The 27,236-nt window shown below is 40.7% G+C and overlaps 2 protein-coding genes across 8 annotated transcripts in view; both read right to left on the minus strand.

Moving 5' to 3' along the window:
- FAM13B (family with sequence similarity 13 member B) overlaps positions 1-27,236 on the minus strand; it is a 97,938-nt gene that overhangs the window by 45,726 nt on the left and 24,976 nt on the right. For all 7 annotated transcript variants that reach the window (XM_066344546.1, XM_066344545.1, XM_066344543.1 and 4 more), the window contains one exon: positions 9,804-9,964. In XM_066344546.1, coding sequence (XP_066200643.1) covers positions 9,804-9,964 — 161 coding nt within the window. The remainder of the gene's footprint in view (positions 1-9,803; positions 9,965-27,236) is intronic.
- Positions 15,602-18,270, minus strand: LOC136377592 (mitochondrial nicotinamide adenine dinucleotide transporter SLC25A51-like). The gene is given in 2 exon segments (XM_066344565.1): positions 15,602-17,639; positions 17,642-18,270. Coding segments are annotated over 2 exon segments (873 nt in total). The 5' UTR covers positions 18,092-18,270; the 3' UTR covers positions 15,602-17,216.

Genomic DNA, 27,236 nt, shown 5'->3' on the forward strand with positions numbered 1-27,236 from the left:
AGTATAGACAGCCATCAGTCTATTTCTAGCAGTTTCAGGTGAACTGAAAGGTAAATATTTAATGATTTCTGCAGGGAGAAAAAAAACAAGATAAAGGAAGCTTTTCCTAAAAAGTATTTAAGTGTCAACTAATATATTAGATCTTCTAATATTTTGCTAAAACGATCTGCTGTTTACATATACATATATACATATATATATATATATATCTTTTTTTTTTTTAGTGAGAGACAGAGAGAGGGGCAGATAGGGACAGACAGAAGCATCAATTCTTCATTGCAGCACTTTAGTCGCTTGATGATTGCTTTCTCATGTGCCTTGACCAGGAGGCTCCAGCTGAGCCAGTGACCCCTTGCTTAAGCCAGTGACCCCATGCTCAAGCTGGTGCAATTCACTGACAGTGTAGTATGCTGAATGGTGTAAAGAAAATTTATAAATTCAACATCCTTCTTCCTTATAATTTAATTTGTGATTTCTGTTGAGCTTTATCTTACATGAAATTCTCAAAAAGTTCTAATTCTCAATTACTTAGCCCCCCAGTCTATTAAAGCCTTATATCATGTTTTAATTTTTGGTAGATTTTATATCTGCTCTGGGTTTTTTTTTTTACATTTGCCTTTGTTTGTTACCTACTTCCTCTCCCAGAGGAATTTTCTCACCCTTTTTTTTACCAAATTAGATTGTTATATAAATGCTAGTAGGTAAATGGACACAAGACACTTCACAAAATACCAAATAAACAAAAAGAAACACAACCTAACTAGAAATAAAAATATAAAGGATTAAGATAAAACTAATACAGCCTGACCAAGCGGTGCGCAGTGGATAGAGCATCAACCTGGGATGCTGAGGAGCCTGACCAAGCGGTGGCGCAGTGGATAGAGCATCAACCTGGGATGCTTAGGATCCGGGTTTGAAACCCCAATGCTACAGGCTTGAGCGTGGGCTCATCCAGCTTGAGCACAAGGTCATTGGTTTGAGCATAGGATCATAGACATAACCCCATGGTCGCTGGCAAGAGCTCAAAGATTGCTGGCTTGAGCAAGGGGTCACTGGCTCAGCTAGAGTCCCCTGGTCAAAACACATATGAGAAATCAACCAATGAACAACAAAGATGCCACAATGAAGAACTGATGCTTCTCATCTCCCTCCCTTCCTTGTCTGTCTGCCCACCCCCACCTCTCTCGCTAAAATAATTAAATTTAAAAATAATAATAATAAAAAAAAAAGATTCTCCTTAAACCTGTATGGAACATCAAGCTGTTCTTGTATGTGCCCTGACCAATGATCAAACTGGCAACCTCTACAATTCCAGATGACATTTTGAGTTATCTGGCTAGGGCTTAAAATTTTTTATTAATTTTTTTACAAAGGCAGAGAGGTAGTGAGAGAGAGGGGAGAGAGAAGGGTAAAGAAAACATTCATTTGTTGTTCCACTTAGTTATGCACTCCCTGGTCGCTTCCTTGTGTGCCCTGACTGGATATTGAACCGGCAACCTTGTCGTTTGGGGATCACATTCTAACCAAGTGAGCTAACCAGCCAGAGCCAGAGACAATCTTGAGATTTCCATAGATTTCATGGATACAATTGAAGCTCCAGAAGCAACTAAAATTCCTGCTTTTTGTGTACCCTAGGGCAGTGATTTTCAACCTTTGTTTCTCACGCACTCATAAACTAATTATTAAAGAAAAAGGGGCCCTGACCTCTTCTCCCTTAGTAACTAATTTATTTGTGCTATGAGATGAAAATGGTTGTATTTAGTCAGGGGCACTGACCTTAGTGTGTGTTTGTGTCATGGAAAAAAAAGGTTGAAAATTACTGCCCTAGGGTACCCAGACCCTACATGCCATCATTTTTCTAAACTGAACACAGCTCAAACCTTAACAACATATGGCTAAATGGCAAACAAAATATAGAAATAATAAAAGCATAAATAAATCAAACAATACAGCTCATAAAAAAATATTTAAACCAATGGTTCTCAAACTGGTTTTTGGTCTGTGAACTAAAAGTTAAAAACTATTTTCATAATATTTATCCTTTTTACTGTAATGATATTTGCATAATGATGCAAAATCAATGGTAGAAAAAAACTGCTTGGTGTCTTGGCACAAGTCCAGGCAAGTGGTACCAAACCACACTATAGTCAATGCATTCTCCATCACTTGCAATATTTTTTTAAAAAGACCAGTTCTTGAAAAACTAAAGTGAAGCAACTATGAGTTGACACTTTTCTCCTACCCTGCCTCTTCTCTCTGAAAAATCAGTTAAAAAAAAAAAAAAGAGACCAGTCTTTCATGAGGAAACAGTAAAAATTATTAATTTCATCTCAGTCCTTCAGTACACTTCTTTTTTAATACAGTGGTCCCTCGTCTCTCGCAGGGGTTAAGTTTCAGAACCCCCCACAATATACAAAACTCCGCGAAGTAGCGACCTTATATTTATTTTATTATTTACTGTATATATATCTTAAGGCTTTATAAACCCCCTCCACACTCTTATAAACCTTTTCAATATTTTAGACTAGAAAATGCTATTTTACCACAAAAATAATTAAAATAATATATTAAAATACCTATATACCACAAAATCCCACAATATAGCAAAAAATATGCAATACAAAATTAGATATATAGAATTTAAAAATCTGCAATACAGTGAGTCCGCGAAAAGTGAACTGTGATATAGCGACAGATCTTGGTGTGACTAATGGTACATCTGAATCACTTAGTCTGCATAGCTTAGAACAATGCTTTTCTTGAGTTGAGAACTAAATGTAACATGGGACACCATTTTTACTTGAACTCTAGAGCGATCAACTATAGCTATTCCAACTTAAATACGTGGCAGACATTTTCTCAAAACTGATCAAGATTGTTACTTCAAGAAAAACAATTTACGGTACTGATAAGATTCAAGTCTTCAAGCAAAAATTATAACTCTGGAAAACCTGTATTCTCTACCACAATTTCAACAGCCTGCCAACACTTAAAGATGTTTTTGATACAACCAATGGTGATTTAAACAATGTTAACTTTTGATATTACATAACAAAATATATAATCATTTGGAAGAAGTCAGTAAAGCAGTATCATCCAAATGACCAATAAACCATGTCAAAAATCAAGCGTGAGGCCCTGGCTGGTTGGCTCAGTGGTAGGGCGTCAGCCTGGCGTGCAGAAGTCCCGGGTTCGATTCCCGGCCAGGGCACACAGGAGAAGCGCCCATCTGCTTCTCCACCCCTCCCCCTCTCCTTCCTCTCTGTCTCTCTCTTCCCCTCCCGCAGCAAGGCTCCATTGGAGCAAAGATGGCCTGGGCGCTGGGGATGGCTCCTTGGCCTCTGCCCCAGGTGCTAGAGTGGCTCTGGTCGCAACAGAGCGACACCCCAGAGGGGCAGAGCATCGCCCCCTGGTGGGCGTGCCAGGTGGATCCCGGTTGGGTGCATGCGGGAGTCTGTCTGACTGTCTCTCCCCATTTCCAGCTTCAGAAAAATTAAAAAAAAAAAAATCAAGCGTGGTTCAAGACTCTCCCAAGGTACAAGACAGACCAATGGGGCCCCCAAATGTTTTACACAGGGGGCCAGTTCACTGTCCCTCAGACCATTGGAGGGCCAGACTATAAAAAAAACTATGAACAAATCCCTATGCACACTACACATATCTTATTTTAAAGTAAAAAAACAAAACGGGAACAAATACAATATTTAAAATAAAGAACAAGCAAATTTAAATCAACAAACTGACCAGTATTTCAATGGGAACTATGCTCCTCTCAATGACCACCAATGGAAGAGGTGCCCCTTCCAGAAGTGCAGCGAGGGCCGGATAAATGGCCTCAGGGGGCCACATGCGGCCCGCGGGCCGTAGTTTGGGGACCCCTGAACTACAGTATGAAAAATTCAGATATGGTTTCAGGTTCCACATGAAAAATAACTTTTAAGAAACCACCACAAGGCCCTGGCCAGTTGGTAGTGGATAGTGTGAGCCCACCATACGGATGTCCCAGGTTCGATTCCCAGTCAGGGCACACAGGAGAAGCGACCATCTACCTCTTTCCCTCCCTCTCCCACTTCTCTCACTCTTCTCCTCCTGCAGCCAGTGGCTCAACTGGTTTGAGCATCAGCCCTGGGTGCTGAGGATAGCTCATTGGCCAAGCATCAGCCTTAGGTGCTAAAAACAGCTTGGCTGATTTGAATATCAGCTTCAAACAGAAGCTGCAAGAGTCTGTCTCACTATCTCCTCTTCTCTTACTTAAAAAAGAAAAAGAAAAAGAAAGAAACTACTAGCTTTGGCATACTGTCAAATAAGAATAGCCATAATTATCTGAAGAGGCTATGAAAACTCCTCTTTTTTCCAATTACATACAGGAGTGATCCCAGATCTTCTTCGCATACTTTAAGATAAAAAATATGGCAACAAATTAAATGCAGAAAAAAAAATGAGAGTCCAGTTGTCATACAGTTTGACATTAAAGAAATTTGTAAAGATGCAAAACAATACCACTAAAACATTTCTCACTAAAATTTTTTTGGAGATTTTTGGAAAACATGGTTCCTTTTGATTAAAAACTTTTATATTAACACAAAATGTAAATAAAATTTTAATTCCTAATATGGTAAATTGTTAGCTATAACCCACAGAAATAAAAGTTTTGGGGTCCCTTATAGTTTTTACGGTGTAACAGGGTCATAAGACCAAAAAGTTTAAGAATCACTGACTTATAATAGAGAAGCTATTTATCAATTAAAAAATGTTAGGTCATAAATAGCTACATTTCAGCTACAAATACAAGCGACTCCCAAAGTACAACTGAACAAAGAAAACACTTCCAACAGCTAACATACACCACTAAAAAAAATTTTTTTTAATAGATTTTAGCAAGAAAGGAAGAGAGACAGGAACATCTATCTGTTCCTGTATGTGTTCTCACTGGGAGGTGGAACCAGCAACCGCTGTGCTTCCAGATTGATGCTCTAACAGTTAGCATCTAACCAACCGAACTTTCTGGCCAGGGCTAAATGTGCCATTTTAATTTGTTATACGGTAAATGCCAATAGGTATAATCAACATTAACAAAGGTCTTTGGAGTTCTCAATAATTTTTAAGAGTGTAATGTTTGGGTCTGACCAGTGGTGGCACAGTGGGTACAGCGTTGACCTGTAATGCTCAGGCCACAGGTTCAAAATTCCAAAGTCGCTGGCTTGAGTACAGGCTTGCCAGCTTGAGTGCAGATCATCAGTATGATCCAAGGTCACTGGCTTGAGCCCAAAGGTCACTAGCTTGAGCCAGGGGTCACTAGCTCTACTTGAACCCCCAGTCAAGGCATGTATGAGAAGCAATCAATGAACAACTACAGTGAAGCAACTACAAGTTGATGCTTCTCACTCTCCTCCCTTCCTGTCTCTTTCTCTGGTTTGTTTGTTTTTTTAAGTGAGAGGAGGAGAGATAGTGAGACAGACTCCTGCAAGCACCCCCACCAGGATCCACCTGGCAATTCCTCTGGGGCTGATGCTCAAATCAATCAAGCTTTTTTAGCTCCAGAGTCTGATGCACTCAGACCAACTGAGCTATCCTCAGCACCTGGAACCACGCTCGAACCAACCAAGCCATTGGCTGTTGGAGGGGAAGAGGGAGAGAAGGGGGTGAGAAAAAGATGTTCGCTTCTCTCATGTGCCCTGACAAGGAATCGAACTCAGAATGTCCATAGCCGGGCCAATGCTCTATCCGCTGAGCCAACCGCTCCACACACACACACACACACACACACACACACACACACACACACACACACACAAACACACAATCAATCAATCAATCAATAAATAAGAGTCTAATGATTGAGACCAAAAAGTTTGAGAACTGCTACTCTAAACTGTCATTAATGTTTATATCCTCTGTACTTCTGAAGAAAAATACAATGTAGGCTGCCTAATAATTCAAATGTTTGCAAATTACCTCACAGAGAAACTCAATGATGAAAAAATAGGTTATCAAAAGTTCAATCTCCAGTTCATGCAATACAGTATCTATTCATTTTCTTTCTTTTTTTTTAAAGGGTTTATTTACTAATTTTATGGTGGGAGGGATATCGTAGTTGTTTCACTTCAGTTATTCGTTGATTGCTTCTTGTATGTGCCTAGCCCAGGAAAGTCCAGGGTTTCAAAACAGTGACTTCAGCATTCTAGGTCAACGCTCTATCCACTGAGCCACCAAAAGTCAGGCTCTACTCATTTTCTAAAACAAATTTATTAAAGCTCCCTATATGCCAGGCATTGTAGGGATATTTCTCCCCTACTCTTCTTTCTTCCAAGGTGGATAATTAATGAATGTTATCAATCAGCCAAACTAAAAGGTTAATGTATAAATATGAACTAAAATTTATACATATCATCACTAAATCTGGAATACCACTCTGGTAATCACATCTGTTTCTGCTGCTTGGTATCCCTATTCCTTTATTAGTAATAGCCCAATTTTTCTGCAGTAAACTAGCTCCTCCCTTTATCCAACAGTCTTGGTAAATGCATAACAGTAACCAACTCTATGCTGGCTTCAGGGATGGACAATTGACCTAATTATGGCCAGACTCTCTCCTCTGGACCCCATAAGAATCTGCTCTTGAGCAGAATGACAAACAGAAGGACATACTTGTAACTCTCACAGCAATTACCACATGCTAAGATCCTTTGTTACTAAATTCTCCAAGGCTGTCCAAGTTCCTTTTTCTGCTTTACCTTTCAACTCTGTGACCTATCCAGCATTTTTCTAAGAAACTGCCCTTTTTTTTGGCCTGACCTGTGGTGACAAAGTGGGAAAAGCATTTGCTCTGGAATGCTGAGGCCTCTAGTCTGAAGCCCTGGGCTTGCCCAGCCAAGGCACATAGGGAAGCAACAAGTTGATGCTTCCCGCTCCTCCCCATTCCCATTTCTCTGTCTCTCGCCACTCTTTAAAAATCAGTAAATAAAATCTATCAATAAAAAATTAATAAAAGAAATTTCCCTTTTTTCTTTCCTTTAGCCAAGGTCTGTTTCTACAACTAGCAATTATAGAATCCTGACAATCACCAAATCTCCAATAAATCCATCTAAAAATGACTATGTTGGAGGAAAGAAGGGTCCTCTAAAAAACTAGACAGATGATAAAAGAGAAGAAACTATTAGTACAGCACATTTTTAAACATTATGTAATCTTGCTGGTAAATAAATAAAAATACTTAAGAAATTTATCTCTCTAAATAAGCACTATCCAAAAAGAAAAATTTTTTTTTGCAATAATAGAAAACTTCTACATCTGCACTGTCCAATACAGTAGGCACTAATCACACATGGCTACTGAGCATAAGCAACGTGACTAGTCTATACAACTATGGAAATTATTTTTAAATTTTATTTCATTTTAATTGATTTAAATTTAAATAGCCAAGGTAGCTAGTGGACACCTTATTGAAGAGCATAACTCTAAATTAACAAAATAAAAGACACACATTTCCTGACCAGGAGGTGGCACAGTGGATAGAGCGTTGACCTGAAACACAGGGCCCAGGTTCAAAATCCCAAGGTAGCCGTTTGCACGCAGGCTTGAGTATGGGATCACAGACATGACCCCATGGTCGCTGGCTTGAAGCCCATGGCTTGAGTAGGGAAGGAGTCACTGGCTCAGTGGAGCCCCACCCCTGTCCAAGTCGCCCCATTCAAGGCACATATGAGAAAGCAATTAATGAACAACTAAAGTACCACAACTCTGAGATGCTTCTCATCTCTCTCCCTGTCTGTCTGTCCCTGTCCTTCTCTCTCTCTCAACAAAAAACAAGACATTGATTTAAACTTACTGTTTACAGGTCCTCAAGAAAACATTACTAGTAGCAATATAAATCCAACCAAATCTCTTTAGTAGTTTGAAAATTCTTATAATCAAAAGCCACAGAGCCTGACCAGGTGGTGGTGCAATGCTCAGAGCATCGGACTGGGACGTGAAGGACCCAGGTTCGAAACCCCAAGGTCGCCAGCTTGAGTCCAAGGTCACTGGCTTGAGCAAGAGGTCACTCGGTCTGCTGTTCCTCCCCACCCTGCTGGTCAAGGCACATATGAGAAAGCAATCAATGAACAACTAAGGTCCCGCAATGAATTGATGCTTCCCATCTCTCTCCCTTCTTGCCTGTTACTATCTGTCCCTCTCTCTGTCTCTGTCACACACACACACATACCAAAAAAAAAAAGCCATAGAGCCTGACTAGTGTTGTTGCAGTGAATAGAGCATTGACCTAGGACGCTGAGGTCTCAGGTTCAAAAACTTGAGGTTGCCAGCTTGAGTGCAGGCTTATCTGGCTTGAGCATGGGCTTGAATGCAGGCTTATCTGGCTTAAGCATAGGCTTGAGCACAAGCTTATGAGCTTAAGCGTCGAGTTGCCAGTTTGAACATGATCCCAAGGTCACTGGCTTGAACAAGGGGTCACTGGCTCAGCTTGAGCCCCCAACCCATCCCATCAAGGCACATATGAGAAGCAATCAATAACTGAAGTGACACAAATACAAGTTGATGCTTTTCATCTTTCCCTCTCTTAAAAAAAAAAAAAAAAAAAGAAGGCCATAAAGTTTACTCTTTGAGCCTAATAAATTTACTCAAATGATTAAAAAGAAAAAAAAAGGGCCTAAGAACAAAAGTTGTCTAGTGGCAGTACAGTACTTACAAGCTGCCTGGAATTCAAAATGTCCAGAAAAAAGAATAACAGTAAATATATAATTAAGACATAGTTAAATATCTTAATGTTTGGTTTATAAGTCTCTAAAAATATAATTAAAATATAGTTAAGAGGCCATCAAAAAATCAATTAGGTCATGTAAACACAGAAAATTACAAATAAAATGAAAATCCAGGGAAAACGAGTGAATTAAACATATTAATATACCATAATTACAATCATGTTTGAAGAAACTATATGTAATATAAAGATCTAGAGGCCCACAGAGAAATGTAATAGTTGTATTTAGCAATATACATTTTAAATTATTTTATAATTTTTCTAAATGACATTGGTAGTTCCTCCTCTAGATATTACTAGTTATTTTTAAATGACATTTTGCTTTTCTGACTCTTAAATTATTTCCTCTGCTTTTCACTCACCATTCTATTGAAAACAGATTCAATGAAAAATATCTAGTGGTCTAAATATATAACTGTCTCCATAATTAGAAAGAGTTAGTAAACCATGGAGCTTACCGAGAACTAGCTGAGAATTTACCAAATCTAAGCTATGCATGGGGGGTTCTTGAAGACTCCAAAGCTTCCTAAACAGCATATCCAATGGTCCCAGCTATGTGTTAGCACAGAACCTCCAACCTACCACATTTACCCAGTCTGCCATATAAATAATATATGAATATATTACATAAATGAACATACATATGAAAAGAATTGAAAAGCACCAGCTAAATGGATCACAGAGTTCTCTCCTTACAGCCTAGTTTAATCTATTTCTAGCCTAGAAGCTGGAAATATAAGTCAATTCAGTCCCTTTACCTTTCTCTAGCAATTCTACTTCCAAAGGTTTTGAAATTTTACCCAACCCAACTAACATGGAAATAACAAATTTTAAGAAATATATGTAAGATGTTATATGTAAATATGCTATAAATGAAATTTTCTTAGCAAGATTGCTTCTTTAAATTTTTATTATTGCTCTTTCTCATGCACAAACCAATCTTGCACATACCATTACAATTTGTTTGAGTTAGTGCTTGAGTGAATCTACATCTACTGTAGAATGAAATGCTCAAAAGCTAAAGGTCTTTCAACTGAAATACTACCTTGTTGATGCTGTAACATTCTTTGGTTCTAGGATGTTTTCAGTCACCCTTAACTGTACCACCTCTGGCATGTCATTTGATTTTTCTGCTCCCTCTTCTGGAAGTTCTTCTATATGTTCCAGCTTTTCATCTTCCTCTTCCTCCTCAGAAAGTTCATTAACCTATATAAAAGGAAACTGAGAATTAAAACTTAATGAAACTATTAACATTATCTAAGATATACTATTCTACAAACATTTTAAACACAACTCATTTTTTACTTCATTTCCTATGACCAATTTCTGTTACGGAGGTAAGTAATTGCCAACTTTTGCAGAGTAGAATAAAGTTGCAAACCAGACAAACATAACATTTTAAAGCAGGAAGTAATGGTTACGTTAGTGTATCACTAGGAATATGTGAGAGGACTGCAAAATGAATGTTGTAACTAGTTAGTTAATATTAACAAAGCTTCATTTCCTAATCAGTTTTACAAATCTAATAGTTACAAACACTTCTAATTGATCTCTCTGATTTCAAAGTGCATTAAACAAGTGATTTTAATACAGAGTAAACATGGGGGGGAAAGGGGCACAAAATTTTAGGTGTTAACATGTTTTAGAAAATGTCAGGTAACTTGTAAACGATTCATATTGAAAATTTTCATGAAGAAACTAGACTTTACAACAAAGGGGAACACATCAATCCATGACCATTAAATATAACTCAAGGTTATAATTCTCTTTCTGACAGGGGCTATAAAATGTCTTCCATTATTAACTACCCAAATAAATGATCATAATCATATCAATAAAAAGACACTGTAATATTAAAGAAGGAATCCCAACAAATTTTCAAATGAGAAATATTTTTAACACGCCTCAAATTAGAAATTACCCATATATGGTCTTGTCATCTTTTATAAATTAATACTTGTTCTTATAAACATTGAGTAGTAAAACTTTCACCCATTTTAGCCAAAATGCACTGGAAATACCTAGAGATTACTAGAGGTGTTTTTCCTGATGGATAGGCACACATAGATGCTAGAATATTCTCAGAAAGTAAAACTTCAACCAGAAGCAAGTTTATTACACTGATATTCTATTACACTCCTATCCCAATCAATAAGTATGGACTACCTGTTTTCAAGTATAACACATTAAGTACTTAGAAGTCAGGCTCTTAAGGGGAAAGACCTATGTGCTCTTAACTGTCTCAGGCAATTTACTTAATTCCCCATGCCTTAACACAGTGGTGCTCAAAGTGTGCACCCTAGAAGATTGCCCGGAAGCCTACGATATTCCAGAGAAATGTGCCTGTTGGGGACCAAAAAACCTACAGGGATTTTGGAGTTTAGATTTTTGGGAGACAGAGGTGTGGGGAATTGGCTGTAAACTGACAGTCTACCCAACCCTCCACCTCACTTGCCTGATTAGGTTGCAAAAGACTGTTAAACTGTGGTGCTGGATTGTTTACACTATCCCCTATATTCCCAGAAAGACTGGAGGCAAGTTTCTTCTAGCCTTTGTTTGGTATAAAGTTAAGTTGATATGTATGGAGGGGGTTTTCTGCACTCAACACAATTAAGAGTAAAAAGAGGAATTCTTCAATGTATTGACGAGGAAATGAGAGTTTGCCTTTCAAATATACGTCCAAACATTGAGGAAATCGCAAGGACACATCAGGCTCATGTTTCTCATAAACATAAGAATGAAAAAACTTAACACTTTCGCACCAGGACTTGGCGAATTTACTAAATCTTACTAAGAATGTATCTCTATATATAAAAAGATAACATTTTTGTCGTTTTTTTAATTTTTTAACCCCTTTTTTACAAATTCTAAAAAGCATAACTCAAAAAATGTAACATAAAAATGTTTTTTAATGTCAGAATAAATTTACTTTTGTCATATTTATTTCATTTAATTACCATAAAAGCATACTTGGACATGATATATTTTTTAATATTTGACTTTATTATTATAACATATTTCTCAGAAATTTGTACATAGTGTGCCTACAATTATTTGTAGGATTTTAAATGCGCCCTGACGTCAAAAAGTTTGAGACCCACTGCCTTCACAGTAAAATGGAGATGCTATACCACCTACTTTAAGGGCTAGATAAAAGGATTAAATACTATTTATAAACTCTTCAGCAGTGTCTATACATAATAAGTGACAAGTAATAGCTTTCATTTTAACTGGAATTATCTTATTTCTATGAGGCATAGATCCTAGTTTCTACAAGTAACATCATTTTTTATAGGAAATGAAAAAAGTATCATCTAAAGCAGGGGTCCCCAAACTTTTTACACAGGGGGCCAGTTCACTGTCCCTCAGACCGTTGGAGGGCCGGACTATAAAAAAAACTATGAACAAATCCCTATGCACACTGCACATATCCTATTTTAAAGTAAAAAAACAAAACAGGAACAAATCCAATATTTAAAATAAAGAACAAGTAAATTTAAATCAACAAACTGACCAGTATTTCAATGAGAACTATGCTCCTCTCACTGACCACCAATGAAAGAGGTGCCCCTTCCAGAAGTGCAGCGGGGGCCGGATAAATGGCCTCAGGGGGCCGCATGCGGCCCGCGGGCCATAGTTTGGGGACCCCTGATCTAAAGTTTAGATTCTGCCTGACCTGTGGTGGCGCAGTGGATAAAGCGTCGACCTGGAAATGCTGAGGTCGCCGGTTTGAAACCCTGGGCTTGCCTGGTCAAGGCACATATGGGAGTTGATGCTTCCAGCTCCTCCCCCCTTCTCTCTCTCTGTCTCTCCTCTCTCTCTCTGTCTCTCCCTCTCCTCTCTAAAAAAAATGAATAAATTAATTTAAAAAAAAGTACTGACTTAACATCACATAATAAACCTTCCTCTAAAAAAAAATAAATAAATAGTTTAGATTCTAAACTACCTAAAGCAGGAGCTCTCAACCACTGGTAAAACAAGGTCACTAGTCAGATCTCAATTTGTGAACCATTTACTTTATGCACAAGGCACATGTAACAGATTCTCCTGAATCTGTTGTACTTATAAATGCCATCCCTCATCTATCACTTACCGTGTATAATAGTGATTAAAAAGACTGAAAACCAATTGCCTCAGCTGTTATTTACTGAGAGGGACGATTTATAGACAAGGGTGAAAACTTCAAATAGAACAGTTTTTAAATGGCATCAAATGAAAAATTATCCTCTTTTTCCATTTATGTATTTAATAAATTAGTGGAAGTCAAGAATGTACTTTTTATCTACCTGGTAATCCATGCAAGAAAACTCTGCTTCCGTAAGTACAAAATGGGAATTACCAAAGTTAATCAATAAAGGTTTGTACACAACAGAATCTATTTTTTAAATTTTAAAGATGGCTATATAAACTAAGAATACATGAATATTTATTCAACCCACAAATTTTTGGTACAAAGGTACTGTTATTTTAACATTTTACATCATACATTTTTTTAAAAATTGATTTGTATGTGTGTGTGTGTGTTTGACAGAGAGAGAATAGAGAGGAATGGGAAGCATCAACTTATAGTAGTTGATTTTCATATGTGCCGTGACTAGGCAAGCCTACAGTTTCGAACCAGTGACCTCAGCATTCTAGATCGACACTTTATCCACTGCACCACCACAGGTCAGGCACATCATATACTTTAAAATCAGTCTGTCTACAGTCAACAGCTCTTAGGAACTACCAAAGCCTCATACACAATTATACTATTTTATATTCAATTCAATAAGCTTTATGTAAATTAGTTGATAATCTCCAATAATCATAAACTAATATATAACACAAACAATAACCTATGGTTTTTCTTCATCCCCCACCCCAACTCCCAGCCTCCCAATGTAACTTCCTGCAGTAAGAATTGACTAAATTAGTTTGGGTAAGAGTAAACATTTAAAACTTCGATTAAAGGGCCCTGGCCGGTTAGCTCAGTGGTAGAGCGTCAGCCTGGCGTGCGGGAGTCCCGGGTTTGATTCCCGGCCAGGGCACACAGGAGAAGCACCCGTCTGCTTCTCCACCACCCCCCCCTCCTTCCTCTCTGTCTCTCTCTTCCCCTCCCGCAGCCAAGGCTCCATTGGAGCAAAGATGGCCGCAGCCAAGGCTCCATTGGAGCAAAGATGGCCCGGGCGCTGGGGATGGCTCCTTGGCCTCTGCCCCAGGCGCTAGAGTGGCTCTGGTCGCAACAGAGCGACGCCCTGGAGGGGCAGAGGCCAAGGAGCCATGCGGGAGTCTGTCTGACTCTCTCCCCGTTGCCAGCTTCAGAAAAATACAAAAATAAAAAATAAAAACAATAAAAACAATAAAAGACTGCCTGCCGGGAGGTGGCGCAGTGGATAGCGTGACGGACTGGGATGCGGAGGACCCAGGTTCGAGACCCTGAGGTCGCCAGCTTGAGTGCGGACTCATCTGGTTTGAGCAAGGCTCACCAGCTTGAGCCCAAGGTCGCTGGCTTGAGCAGGGGGTCACTCTGTTACACCCCCACCCCATCAAGGCACAAATATGAGAAAGCGATCAATGAACAATTAAGGTGCTGTAAGGAAGAATTGATGCTTCTCATCTCTCTCCTTTCCTGTCTGTCTGTCCCTATTCTGTCCCTCTCTCTATCTGTCTCTGTCACAAAAAAAGAGTAATTTTTTTTTTAATTTTTTAAATATTTTATTTATTGATATTTAGAGAGAGGGGAGAGAGAGAGAAGGGGGAGGAGCAGGAAGCATCAACTCCCATATGTGCCTTGACCAGACAAGCCCAAGGTTTCGAACCAGCAACCTCAGTGTTCCAGGTCGACGCTTTATCCCACTGTGCCACCACAGGTCAGGCAAAAAAAAAAAGAGTAATTTTTGTACACCAAAAAGCGTAAAACATTGCTAAGAGAAATTAAAGAATATCTAAATAGACAACCAGCCCTGGCTGAACAACTTGGTTGGTTGGAGCATTGTCAAAGCACAAAGGTTGCTGGTTCATTCCCTGGTCAGAAGCTGATCAGTGTTCCTGTCTCTCCCTTGCTCTCTCCCTTCTTCTCTCTAATATCAATAAAATAAACATTGAAAAAAAATAGACACCACACATTCATGGATCAGGAGAGTCAATATTGTCAAGATGGCAATACTCTCTAAATTGATCAATAATTTTTTTTAATGAGTTAAAACCATTAAAAATATTTATTGTTTGTAAATGCCAAGTATTTGAGACAGCAGAAACCAAAGCATTCTCCTTCAAATTCTCACCCATGTTTCACAAAAGTGTTTTAGAACTCAGATTTCTACCACCTGTGTGGAGTGTAGAGACGAAAGGAAGCCCCATGGAACCAAAGGCCCGTGGAGTCCGTTCCCAGGGCGAGGGCATGACACCAGGCTGCCACACCTGCCACATGCTGAGCACCTAGCATGCCCAGGAGTACTCAGGGAACAGACATGAATGAGGGGATCAGGCACCACAATATCATTGTCATTCATTTCTGAGAGTCGCTTCAGATCCTGATGCTTAACTTTGAAAGGCCAAAGGAAGCTGCTCATATTTATTTGGTGACAATGTTTTCTGAAGTCCTTACATCTGCACCGTGGTGGCTAAACTAAACTACCATTTTGAGCACAACACCGTCAGAGTTGTAGTAAATCTCCTGAGCTTAATTACTTTCTAACAAATATGCTTGACTATGCTTCTGAATCCTTTTGGTTGGAGGACAGATGTTCATTTTATCTGACCAGCCATACTGCATGTAGAGGTAAACATCTTTTTTGGATTATCCGTCCAGAAACTGAGTAAACTACCAATTAAGACCCTGATTTTACTTTGGTTGGTTTGTATACATTTTCATATGCAATTACCCAGAATGAGAAACTGGTAATAAGAAACCTAACTACTCCATCATATCAGATGCTGGGGAGCAATCCTAACTACATATTCACAGGTGCAGAGTTTTAAAAGATAAACTGCCTTTCTGGGGTGTTTCATATGTGTATTAATTACTCAACTGGTGTATGTGTCATTTTGCCTTATTTATCTGGAAAAAATATTTTAAGATCTGATTCCTTTGACAAATAAGTTTTTGTTAGGTAAAGGATGAGTAATCTATCCAGCTATTGTCAATTTCTAGAAATTTAAAACTAATCCCTTCAAATATCTTTATTTAGATGTTATCCTCTCAAACTGTCTGTTGTAATGATAAAATGGTAAAACTGGGTTCCCAAAATGTAAATATCCTAATAGAAGTCTCTATTTTTAAGAGGAAGATAAAAGGGGGGGGGGCAATCCTGAGTTTTTTCCTCCCTCCCCAAAACATTTAGAAACCAGAAAAAACAATTTCTGAAACCCTGCTAGACTTCCAAAATACAATTTTATGGAAGTGTTTTTTGAAAGAGATTCAAGAGAACAGAATATTTGAATAAGAAATTACATGGACAGAGCTTGACTTGGGGTGGTGGACACACAGCACAGTATACAGAGATGTGTTGTAGAATGATGCACCTGAAACCCGTATACTTTTGTTAACCAGTGTCACCCCAATAAACTCAATAAAAGGGGAAAAAAAAACACCTGCAACTCAGAAGGGGAAAAAACCCAAAGCTGTTTGCTAGGTTGACAACAATTCAAAAAACTTGAGCTCAAGAATTTGATCTTTATGCAGTTTATATTAAACTTCACAGGATGAAATGACTAGGACAAAATATAAGTCTCCCCATCTTTTGGCAATGAAATAAGTGAAATTAACATAAGGATATTTTGAACAGATTTAAGGTCACATTCAGAACTAAACAGAAAACTTTCAAGCCTAGAAACCAAAATAGGAGCTTTCACTGGCTGCTTGACCTACTACGTCTAAGCAGAAATAGTTTGGAAAATGACCATGCCAACAGATGCTTTGTTTCAAAACTAATTCAACTTATCACAAAAAGTTTACTTCTACTAAGCTCTTTCTTCCATGTCCTGCTCCTTTGTCCTCTGGTGTACATGCTTAAGTTTAGCAAAGACTACCCTTTGCAACTCCTCCTAAGAGCAGAGGAGCAAGAAATGGAGCAATAAAAGTAAGCTTGAGAACTCAAGGGGCCTTCAGAGCCTTCCCTCCCGCTGCTCATGGCCACTTACATTTCGATACAGAAGGTTTAGACTTTGGGGAAAAAGACCATTTTGGCTATTAGTTTCCTCTCAAAAGCCATCTATCATAGAGACAGCTATTAACAAGGCAATTAACCTAAACTTCTCAGATATTAGAACAAAAAAAGAACAAAAACCCTCAAATTTTCCTGCTGAACTCTTTTATTCTGAATTTGTTGGTGCTTAAGGAAAGCAGCTTTGCCCACAATTCACTGTGCCCTAAACTTATGAGAACTTATATTTGGCCAATTAGGAACAAGGCCAAACTGCATTATTCTTTAAAGATCTAGTCAGTTGATAAATGGAACTTAACGGGTGATTTCTTTCATGTAATCTTTAACAAGAACTCGTAAGTCGCGTTGATTATGCCCCAAGAGATGAGGGACCTGTGGTAATTCAGATGGGCACCTCTGAAAAGATTTGTCAGTTTCCTGTCCCGTTCTAACCAGATTTTTCTGAAAACCTTGGGAAAAGACTGAAATTCCCCACCAATCTGAGACTGCATGCGAGTTTTTACAACATTAACTGGAAAAAACAAGATTCCCAACATGGCACCCAACAGACCTCCACAGATAAAATCATTGACCAGATGAGCACTGTGAGTGGTTGCGGTGGGCAGGTGCTCCTTGATGGGGCCCCGCAGGCCAAAGAACAGGACATTGCTGACGCCGTTACGGAAAAGAACAGGTATCAAGCCTCGATAATACTCTCCAATCCCATGGCATTTCAGTGCCTTGAAAGCCTGATTGTAATGTCTGTAAATTTGTCATGATGCTTGTGGTCTTGAAGCAATGTTTGAACTCTTTCCAATGGAGTGAAAATCGCTTCTGTTGTCCCTGCAAGTAATGCTGCCATGCTACGGGTTGCAAACTCTGGGGCACTAATGTGCTTACGGAGAAGGCAAGATAAATCCTCATAGAGACCAAACATAAGAGCCAGTGTGGTTGTCTTCTGCATTAACGGGGGAAGGATTCCACGATATAAGTTTCGGAACCCATCCCTCCTCAACTGAAGCACTGCATCCCGGGTTTTGATTCCATATAGCTGTTGCCGAAAGAGGACCTTCTGAATGGGAAACGTGATGGCTACATTGTTGAAAGCTGCACAGCAGCCACACAGGTAATGTTTCATTTCACCTATATCTTGTTTTGAAGATGTTATGATTGCCGACCTCTTTTCATGAGCTTCTGAATCCATCATGGGGCTTAAGATCTTTCTTCTTCATGAAGGCTTTTTTAACCTGTAACACCATCTGGGCCTGGTGTTTTGAGGAATGGTAGCTTTCTGATAACGTTCTCAATTTCTTCCATTGTTAATGGTTTGTTAGGTTCCCTCTTCTGGAGTCAATTTTGATAACTGGATTTCCTTTAGCAGGCTTCTCCCACTCACCCATCGCCCGGATCCACGCCCAGTAGCCGCCGGCGGCAGAACCGCAAGCAAGCAAGCTCGCGCAGGCGCAGACTTGGACCGACCCTAGTTCGCCTTGATCAATAAATTTAATGCAGTCTCTATCAAAGTCTTGCATGCATTTATGTAGAAACTGACAAGCTGGTTCTAAAATTTATATTGAATTGCCCTGGCTGGGTAGCTCAATTCATTGGAGCATTATCCTGAGGCACCAGGGTTGTGGATTCAATCCCAGGCCAGGGCACATATAAGGATCAATCAATGAATGTATAAATAAATGGAACAACAAATTGATGTTTCTCTCTCTCTCTCCCCTCTTCCTCTCTCTTTAAAATAGATTTTAAACAAGTCTGGTGGGCATACCGGGTGGATCCCGGTCAGGCGCATGCGGGAGTCTGTCTGCCTCCCCGTTTCCAACTCCATAAAAATACAAAAAAAATAAATAAATAAATAAATAAAATAAAACTTTGATTAAAATGCTCTCTCTCTCATCCCACACTTATCTTCAAAAGCTCTTCTAATCTTCTCTCCTTGTCAACCTAACCTTCTGCTTGTCAACAATTCTGTTCTTAAGTTATTCTGAACCTGCCCTATAGATGCAGCTACCTCATCTCCACTTAAGGAAAACCGTCTTCCACACTTACATCTCCTATTTCTTTGACTGCTTAATTCCCCCCTATAGGGCTCATGAAATGCCTGCTCTTCAGACTCCAGCTTGTGGAGAATGCTGCTACCTGCCTTCTAAATGTATAAAGAAACAAATTGCCCTGGCCGGCTGGCTCAGGGGACAGAGCGTCAGCCCAGCATACAGATGTCCCAGGTTCGATTCCCAGTCAGGGCACATATAAGAAGCAACTATCTGCTTCTCATCCTCTTCCTCTCCCCCTTTTTCTCTCTTCCCCTTAACAGCCATTGGCTCAACTGGTTCAAGCAGCGGCCCTAGGTGCTAAGAATAGCTCAGTTGGTCCAAGCATTGGCCAAAGACAGGGTTTGCTGGGTGGATCCTGGTTGGCATGCATGTGGGAGTCTGTCTCTCTAAGTCCCCTCCTCTCATTAAAAAAAAAAACAAAATTGTCACCTACATCTTCAAACCACTCTACTGGATTCACATTCATTTAGGGATCCCATATGAAGAACCTGCCCACAAACTCTGGGTCATTTCCCAAACACTCCCATTTATCATCTCTAGTCCTCTCTCTCATACTATTAGTAAAAATATCTACCAACTTAAAAACGTTCTAACAGCAAAAGAGATGCATTAATAGGATGAAACCCCAAATGAAGAAAACACTAGACTGACTAACTTGCTTCTTTCAAATACCAAAACCATGACAAAAATAGAAGCAATGCTAGAATGGATCAGGCCTACCCATATCTTTAAATAAATGAAAAAGAAATTTGCAACATTTAAGTTAGGCCAATTTAAAACTATAACCAAATTGTGCTGAGTTTCAGCAGATTTTACTTTCACTCAATGCAGGCTCACAAGTCAAAATGAAGTTATCAAAACTGCTTTAAAGAAAACAAACTTCCAAAAATAGTTCTTCTATTAGTTGCAACCATTTACAAAAAAAAAAATAGGTAAGAAAATAGATTCTGGTAATTAGCAATATAAGCCAAAATAATAAAATACACAGCAATGTCTCTCTGGACTAGTATCACTACCCCTTTTATTGAGCATAGACTATTCAAAATGCTAACATCCTCTTTTCTATCCACAGGCAAATCTGCAGAATTTCACATTATCTCCTGATGTTAATTAACCACCATTCTACTTAGTATAAGGCAAAATATATTTTAAGTCAATTTTTCTAGTGCTTAAAAAAATACAAAATCGCCCTGGCTGGTTTGCTCAGTGGTAGAGCGTCGGTCTGGCGTGCGGAAGTCCCGGGTTCAATTCCCAGCCAGGGCACACAGGAGAAGCACCCATCTGCTTCTCCACCCCTCCTCCTCTCCTTCTTCTCTGTCTCTCTCTTCCCCTCCCGCAGCTGAGGCTCCATTGGAGCAAAAGATGGCCCGGGCGCTGGGGATGGCTCCATGGCCTCTGCCCCAGGTGCTAGAGTGGCTCTGGTCGCAGCAGAGCCATGCCCCGGATGGGCAGAGCATCACCCCCTGATAGGCGTGCCGGGTGGATCCCGGTCGGGCGCATGTGGGAGTCTGACTGCCTCCCCGTTTCCAGCTTCAGAAAAATACAAAAAAAAAAAAAATACAAAATCATTACTGCAATACATGTAAGATATATATTTCAGCATATATTAAGAAACTGCAGAATAGAAATATCAGAGAACCGTACCATAATATAACATATCCTGTAAATTTTATAGGTATCAAGATAAACATGAGGTCAAATTGGTATTATCAGTTTCTTTTTTATTTTTCACAGAGACAGAGAGAGTCAGAGAGAGGGACAGATAGGAACAGACAGACAGGAAGAGAAAGAGATGAGAAGCATCAAATCTTCATTGCAGTTCCTTAGTTGTTAGATTGCTTCTCATATGTGCCTTGACTGGGAGGGTTACTGCAGAGCGAGTGACCCCTTGCTCAAGCCAGCGACCTTGGGCTTTAAGCCAGTGACCATCAGGTCATGTGTATGATCCCACGCTCAAGCTGTGAGGTAGGTTGGCAATGGGGGAAGGTCACGTGAGGAACCAGACCTGGGAACTTTGGCTGGAACCGCCCACACCCATGAACGTCAAAAAACTTCCCAGGAGTCCTTTGGAAAAGAGCAACGGTCTGTCAGCCAATGACACTTCACCACGTAATATTAACTCGACCACCCTAACGACCCTTTAAATTTCCCCCACGCGGATCCCCCCATGCAACTTCTCTGGCCCCTGGCCCCCGGACCAGAGAACATCGTCCGGGAAGCGCTCTGAATAAAGCTTTTATTATTCCACACTTCGTGACTACGCCTTTCCTTCTTCCTTGGTGGGGAAAAATACCTTACACAAGCCAGCGACCCTGTGCTCAAGCTGGTGAGCCTGCACTCAAGCCAGATGAGCCAGAGACCTGGGAGTTTTGAACCTGGGTCCTCTGCGTCTATTCACCACTCTATCCACTGCGCCACCTGGTCAGGCGCCATCATCACTTTCCTATAAGTCAAATCATCATGGAAATGTAGAAAATGAATGACAAACATATGTAGTATATCAGTTCAATTTGAGCAGCCATTAATTTTTTTAAAGATTATATTTACCGATTTTAGACAGAGGAAAAAGAGAAATAGATGGGGGGGGGTGGAGGGAGGAGCAGGAAATTACGAACTTGTAGTTGCTTCTCGTATGTGCCTTGACCAGGCAAGCCTGGTCATGGTTAGGGTTGAACTGGAGATCTCAGCATTCCAGGCCATCACTTTATCCACTGTGCCATCACAGGTCAGGGTGAGGAGTAAATTACTGCCCGACCAGGTGGTGGCGCAGAGGATAGAGCATTGAACTGGGAAGCAGAGAACCCAGGCTCGAAACTCCAAGGTCTCTGGCTTGAGCAAGGGCTCATTCAGCTTGAGCACAGGCTCACCAGCTTGAGCGCGGGGTCGCTGGCTTGAGCGTGGGACCATAAACATGACCCCATGGTTGCTGGCTTGAAGCCGAAGGTCAGTGGCTTGATCAAGGGGTCACTCACCCTCTGGTCAAGGCACATATGAGAAAGCAATCAATAAACAACTAAGGTGCTGCAACAAATTGATGCTTCTCATCTCTCTCCTGCCTGTCTGTCCCTCTATCACAAAAAATAAACAAATAAACAAGTAAATAAAGTAAATTACTGAACTAAAACGTAATTTAAAGAAAGATGGTTCACAAAATTGCTCAAAGATGGCTGTATGTGTGTGTATTTTTCTAAAGTCAGAAGCAGGGAGACAGTCATACACACTCCCGCATGTGCCCGACGGGGCTCCACTCGGCATGCCCACCAGGGGGCAATGCTCTGCCCATCTGGGGCGTTGCTCCATTTCGGCCAGAGCCATTCTAGCGCCTGAGGCGGAGGCCATGGAGCCATCTCCAGCGCCCAGGCAAACTTTGCTCCAACGAAGCCTTGGCTGTGGGAGGGGAAGAAAGAGATAGAGAGGAAAGAGAGGGGGAAAGGTGGAGAAGCAGATGGGCGCTTCTGTGTGCCCAGGCCGGGAATTGAACCCGGGACTTCCACATGCCGGGCCAATGCTCTACAGCTGAGCCAACTGGCCAGGGCTGAAAGATGGCTCTTATGGGTTTCAAGACATTAAAGGTTGCCCTGGCCCGACGGCTCAGTTGGTTAGAGCACTATCCCAAAACACAGAGGTTGCCAGTTCGATCCCTGGTCAGGGCACAGGAACAATCGATATTCCTGTCTCTCTCTCCATTCCTCTCACTAAAATCAATAAATAAAACTTGGGGGGGAAAAAAGGCATTAAAGGTTTAAGATACCGCCAAGCGGTGGCACAGTGGATGGAGTGTTGAACTGGGACGAGGAGGACCCAGGTTCAAAACCCTGAGTTCACCAGCTTGAGTGCGGGCCCATATGGCTTGAACATGGGCTCAACAGCTTAAGTGTAGGATCATAGACATGACCCTATAATCACTGGCTTGAGCAAGGGGTCACTCATTCTGTTGCAGCCCCCTGCCCCTGTCAAGGCACATATGAGAATGCAATCAATGAACAACTAAGGAGCTGCAACGAAGAATGGATGCTTCTCATCTCTTTCCCTTCTTGTCTGTTTGTCCCTATCTGTCCCTCTCTCTGTCTCTGTAAAAAAAAAAAAAAAAGGTTTAAGATACCTATCTACTTGTCTTCTTGTCATTTTCTTTTTTTTTAATTGATTTTGGGGCAGGGGAGAGAGGAAAAGAGAGAGAGAGACAGCGGTAGAGTGTCGCCTGGCATGCGGGGGACCCGGGTTCGATTCCCGGCCAGGGCACATAGGAGAAGCGCCCATTTGCTTCTCCAACCCCCCCCTCCTTCCTCTCTGTCTCTCTCTTCCCCTCCCGCAGCCAAGGCTCCATTGGAGCAAAGATGGCCCGGGCGCTGGGGATGGCTCCTTGGCCTCTGCCCCAGGCTCTAGAGTGGCTCTGGTCGCAGCAGAGCGACGCCCTGGAGGGGCAGAGCATCGCCCCCTGGTGGGCAGAGCGTCGCCCCTGGTGGGCGTGCCGGGTGGATTCCGGTCGGGCGCATGCGGGAGTCTGTCTGACTGTCTCTCCCCGTTTCCAGCTTCAGAAAAAAAAAAAAGAGAGAGAGAGAGAGAGAAAGAAAGAGAGGAACATCAATTTGTTGCTCCACTTAAACATGTATTCTTGGTTAATTCTTATTTGTGCCCTGACTGGGGATTGAACCTGCAACCTTAAGAGTATCAGGACAACATTCTAATCCAATCAACTGAGCTACCCAGCCAGGGCTCCTGTCATCTTCTTTTAAACAAAAATAATTTTGAAGAGATGTGTCAGTTCTTTATTTTACCCAAGTTTTTCAGTCAGGAACTGTATAGGATAGTTGGAAACCTCCAAAAAATATACCAAAAGTTCATGGATGACTGATTCAGACTACAAATTCTACCCATTTACTTCACAACTATATACAGTGGCCCCTGTCTATCATTGGAATTAGGTTCAAGAACCCCCCACAACAGGCGAAAATCCATGAACTAGCGACCTTATATTTATTTTATTATTTATATATTTTTTAAGGCTTTATAAACCCTCCCCACACTCTTATAAACCTTTCCTACACTGTTATTAACCTTTCCCACACTCTTATAAACACTTCCTAAGCTCTTAAACACTTTCTACACTCTTAGACCTACATAATTTTAACAACATATAAAATTCTATACGGGTACTCACCAGTGAATATACTACAACTTGAATGATGAAAATAATGATTTAATATTCTTTTATTATGTTTTAATTAATTTTTATATTGTTTCAATATTTTAGGCTAGAAAATGCTTATTTTACTGTAAAAATAATTAAAATATATAAAAATACTTAAATACCACAAAATCCCATGATATTGCAAAAAATCCACAATATAAAATTAGATATATACAATTTTAAAATTCGCAATACAGTGAGACCATGAAAAGTAAACTGCAATTTGGAGAGGAATAATTGTATGTATACATTCTAATTCCATCTTCAGTTTACACATTACAAGCTGCAATCTGGCATTTTACTGTTTCATTAAATTTACTGATGCTTGATAAAGAGAAAGGAGAGAGGAAGGAAGGAATGGAGGAAAGAAGGAAAAGAGGGAAGAAATAAACAAAAAAAGATTAAAATGCTTACATGAAAAACTAGGTAGGCCCTGGCCGGTTGGCTCAGCGGTAGAGCGTAGGCCTGGCGTGCAGGGAACCCGGGTTCAATTCCCAGCCAGGGAACATAGGAGAAGCGCCCATTTGCTTCTCCACCCCCCCCCCCTCCTTTCTCTCTGTCTCTCTCTTCCCCTCCCGCAGCCAAGGCTCCATTGGAGCAAAGATGGCCCGGGCGCTGGGGATGGTTCCTTGGCCTCTGCCCCAGGCGCTAGAGTGGCTCTGGTCGTGGCAGAGCGACGCCCCGGAGGGGCAGAGCATCGCCCCCTGGTGGGCAGAGCTTCGCCCCTGGTGGGCGTGCCGGGTGGATCCCGGTCAGGCGTATGCAGGAGTCTGTCTGACTGTCTCTCCCCATTTCCAGCTTCAGAAAAAAATACAAAAAAAAACAAAAAAAAACTAGGTAAAGTGTGTACCTCAAATATTAAAAGGACTTATCCATTAAAATTCACAAAAGTACACTGGCTTGAGCAAGGGGTCACTGGCTCAGCTGGAGCCCCCCGGTCAAGGCACGTATGAGAAAGCAGTTAGTGAATTAAGATGCCACAACTATGAGTTGGTGCTTCTCTTCTCTCACCCTATCTGCCTCTCTCACTAAAAAAATAGAAACAAGCAAGCAGACATAAACCAGGACTATTTTGAGAAAACTGGAATATACTAATATACTATTACCTTTTCAAGGGGGCATTGGCACTACAAATCAAATAAATAATGTTACATCCAAACAATAGGGAATTACACATATATCAAAACAAAAAAATATGTTCTCTATAGTCCAATAAGAAAAGGTCTCTCAGGTATACTATTAACTGATAAAAAAAAACCACCGAGCCCTGGCCGGTTGGCTCAGCGGTAGAGCGTCGGCCTAGCGTGTGGAGGACCCGGGTTCGATTCCCAACCAGGGCACATAGGAGAAGCGCCCATTTGCTTCTCCACCCCTCCGCCGCGCTTTCCTCTCTGTCTCTCTCTTCCCCTCCCGCAGCCAAGGCTCCATTGGAGCTAAGATGGCCCGGGTGCTGGGGATGGCTCTGTGGCCTCTGCCTCAGGCGCTAGAGTGGCTCTGGTCGCAACATGGCGACGCCCAGGATGGACAGAGCATCGCCCCCTGGTGGGCAGAGCGTCGCCCCTGGTGGGCGTGCCGGGTGGATCCCGGTCGGGCGCATGCGGGAGTCTGTCTGACTGTCTCTCCCTGTTTCCAGCTTCAGAAAAATGAAAAAAAAAACAACAAAAAACACCGAGGTGCAGAACAGTATGCATGGTATGCAACTGTCCTGTTAAAAAACGTGTAAGGAGCCTGACCTGTGGTGGTGCAGTGGATAAAGCGTCAACTTGGGACGCTGAGGATGCCAGTTCGAAACCCTGGGCTTGCCTGGTCAAGGCACATATGGGAGTTGATGCTTCCTGTTCCTCCCCCCTTCTTTCTGTCTCTACTCTCTCTAAAATGAATAAATAAAATCTTTAAAAAAAAAAACGTGTAAGGAAATCTTTACTTATATTTGCATAATAAATACTCTGGAAAAACGCACTAAAATAAACAAATGGGGGGAGGGAATGAGTATGGGTAAGAGCAAGATATTTTACATTTTTTTAACCAGGTGAATTATTATTCATTAAAATGATTAATGAATAATCCACAGCTGGCTCAGTGGACAGAGCGTTGGCCCTGCGTTCAGACATCCTGGGTTTGATCCCCATTCAGGGCACACTTGAGAAGAGACCATCTGCTTCTCTTACCTCCCCTCCCCTTCTTTTTTCTCTCTTCCCCTCCTACAGCAGTGGCTTGACTGGTTCAAGCACAGTCAGCCCTATGCACTGAGGACAGCTCAGCTGGTCTGAGTGTAGACCTCAAGCGCTGGGGATAGCTTGGTGAACTCAGGCATCAGCCTCAAATGGGGGTTGCTGAGTGGATCCCAGTCAGGGCGCATGTGTGAGTCTGTGTATCTCCCCTGCTGTCACTTAAAAAAAAAAAGCAGCAGCCCACACCACACCCAGAATATAAATAACTTCATAATAAATGTTTGCTTGACAAATCATTTCAATGAAGTGCAAAAAAAAAAAATTTCCACATAGAATTAAATAACAAATTCTAAATCTAAGTCTGGATTAAGGTGGCTTTATAATAAATTACAATTACTCAGCATAAATATTCTCATTTCATAAAGGAGACAGTAACTAAGAAATCTCAATCAAGGCATAGCAGTAACAACAAAATATAACAAATTCCAAGAAACAGATTTTAATATTCAAGTCACAAGAGTTAAAAAATTACCTGCAACCTAAACTTACTCTCCTAAATGATTCCCAATAATGACTGCACTGCTATATTAAGTTACTTTAATCGAGAAAAACATTTTGTTTGATAAACTTGTGTGAACACTATTGAATGTTTCCCTCTACCTTCTACTTCTCACCCTTTATCTGCATTTCTCTATGCTAGCAGTTTCTTTGCAAAGACAAAAAAAAACTACTATTCTTACAAAATAAACATTTAACAGAAGAAAAAACACAAAGAAACCCCAAAAACCTCTACCATATACTCTGGTTTCAATGCCTTTCCCATATTTCCCAAATTGAGGACAAGAAGTTGTTCAGAAAAAATATCACATTCATATACAGTACTACATGGATGTAGATGATTTCATATAATAACCAAAAGAATTTCTTCCA

This window comes from Saccopteryx leptura, chromosome 6, assembly GCF_036850995.1.
Source record: "Saccopteryx leptura isolate mSacLep1 chromosome 6, mSacLep1_pri_phased_curated, whole genome shotgun sequence".
In the NCBI taxonomy this organism is placed as follows: Eukaryota; Metazoa; Chordata; class Mammalia; order Chiroptera; family Emballonuridae; genus Saccopteryx; species Saccopteryx leptura.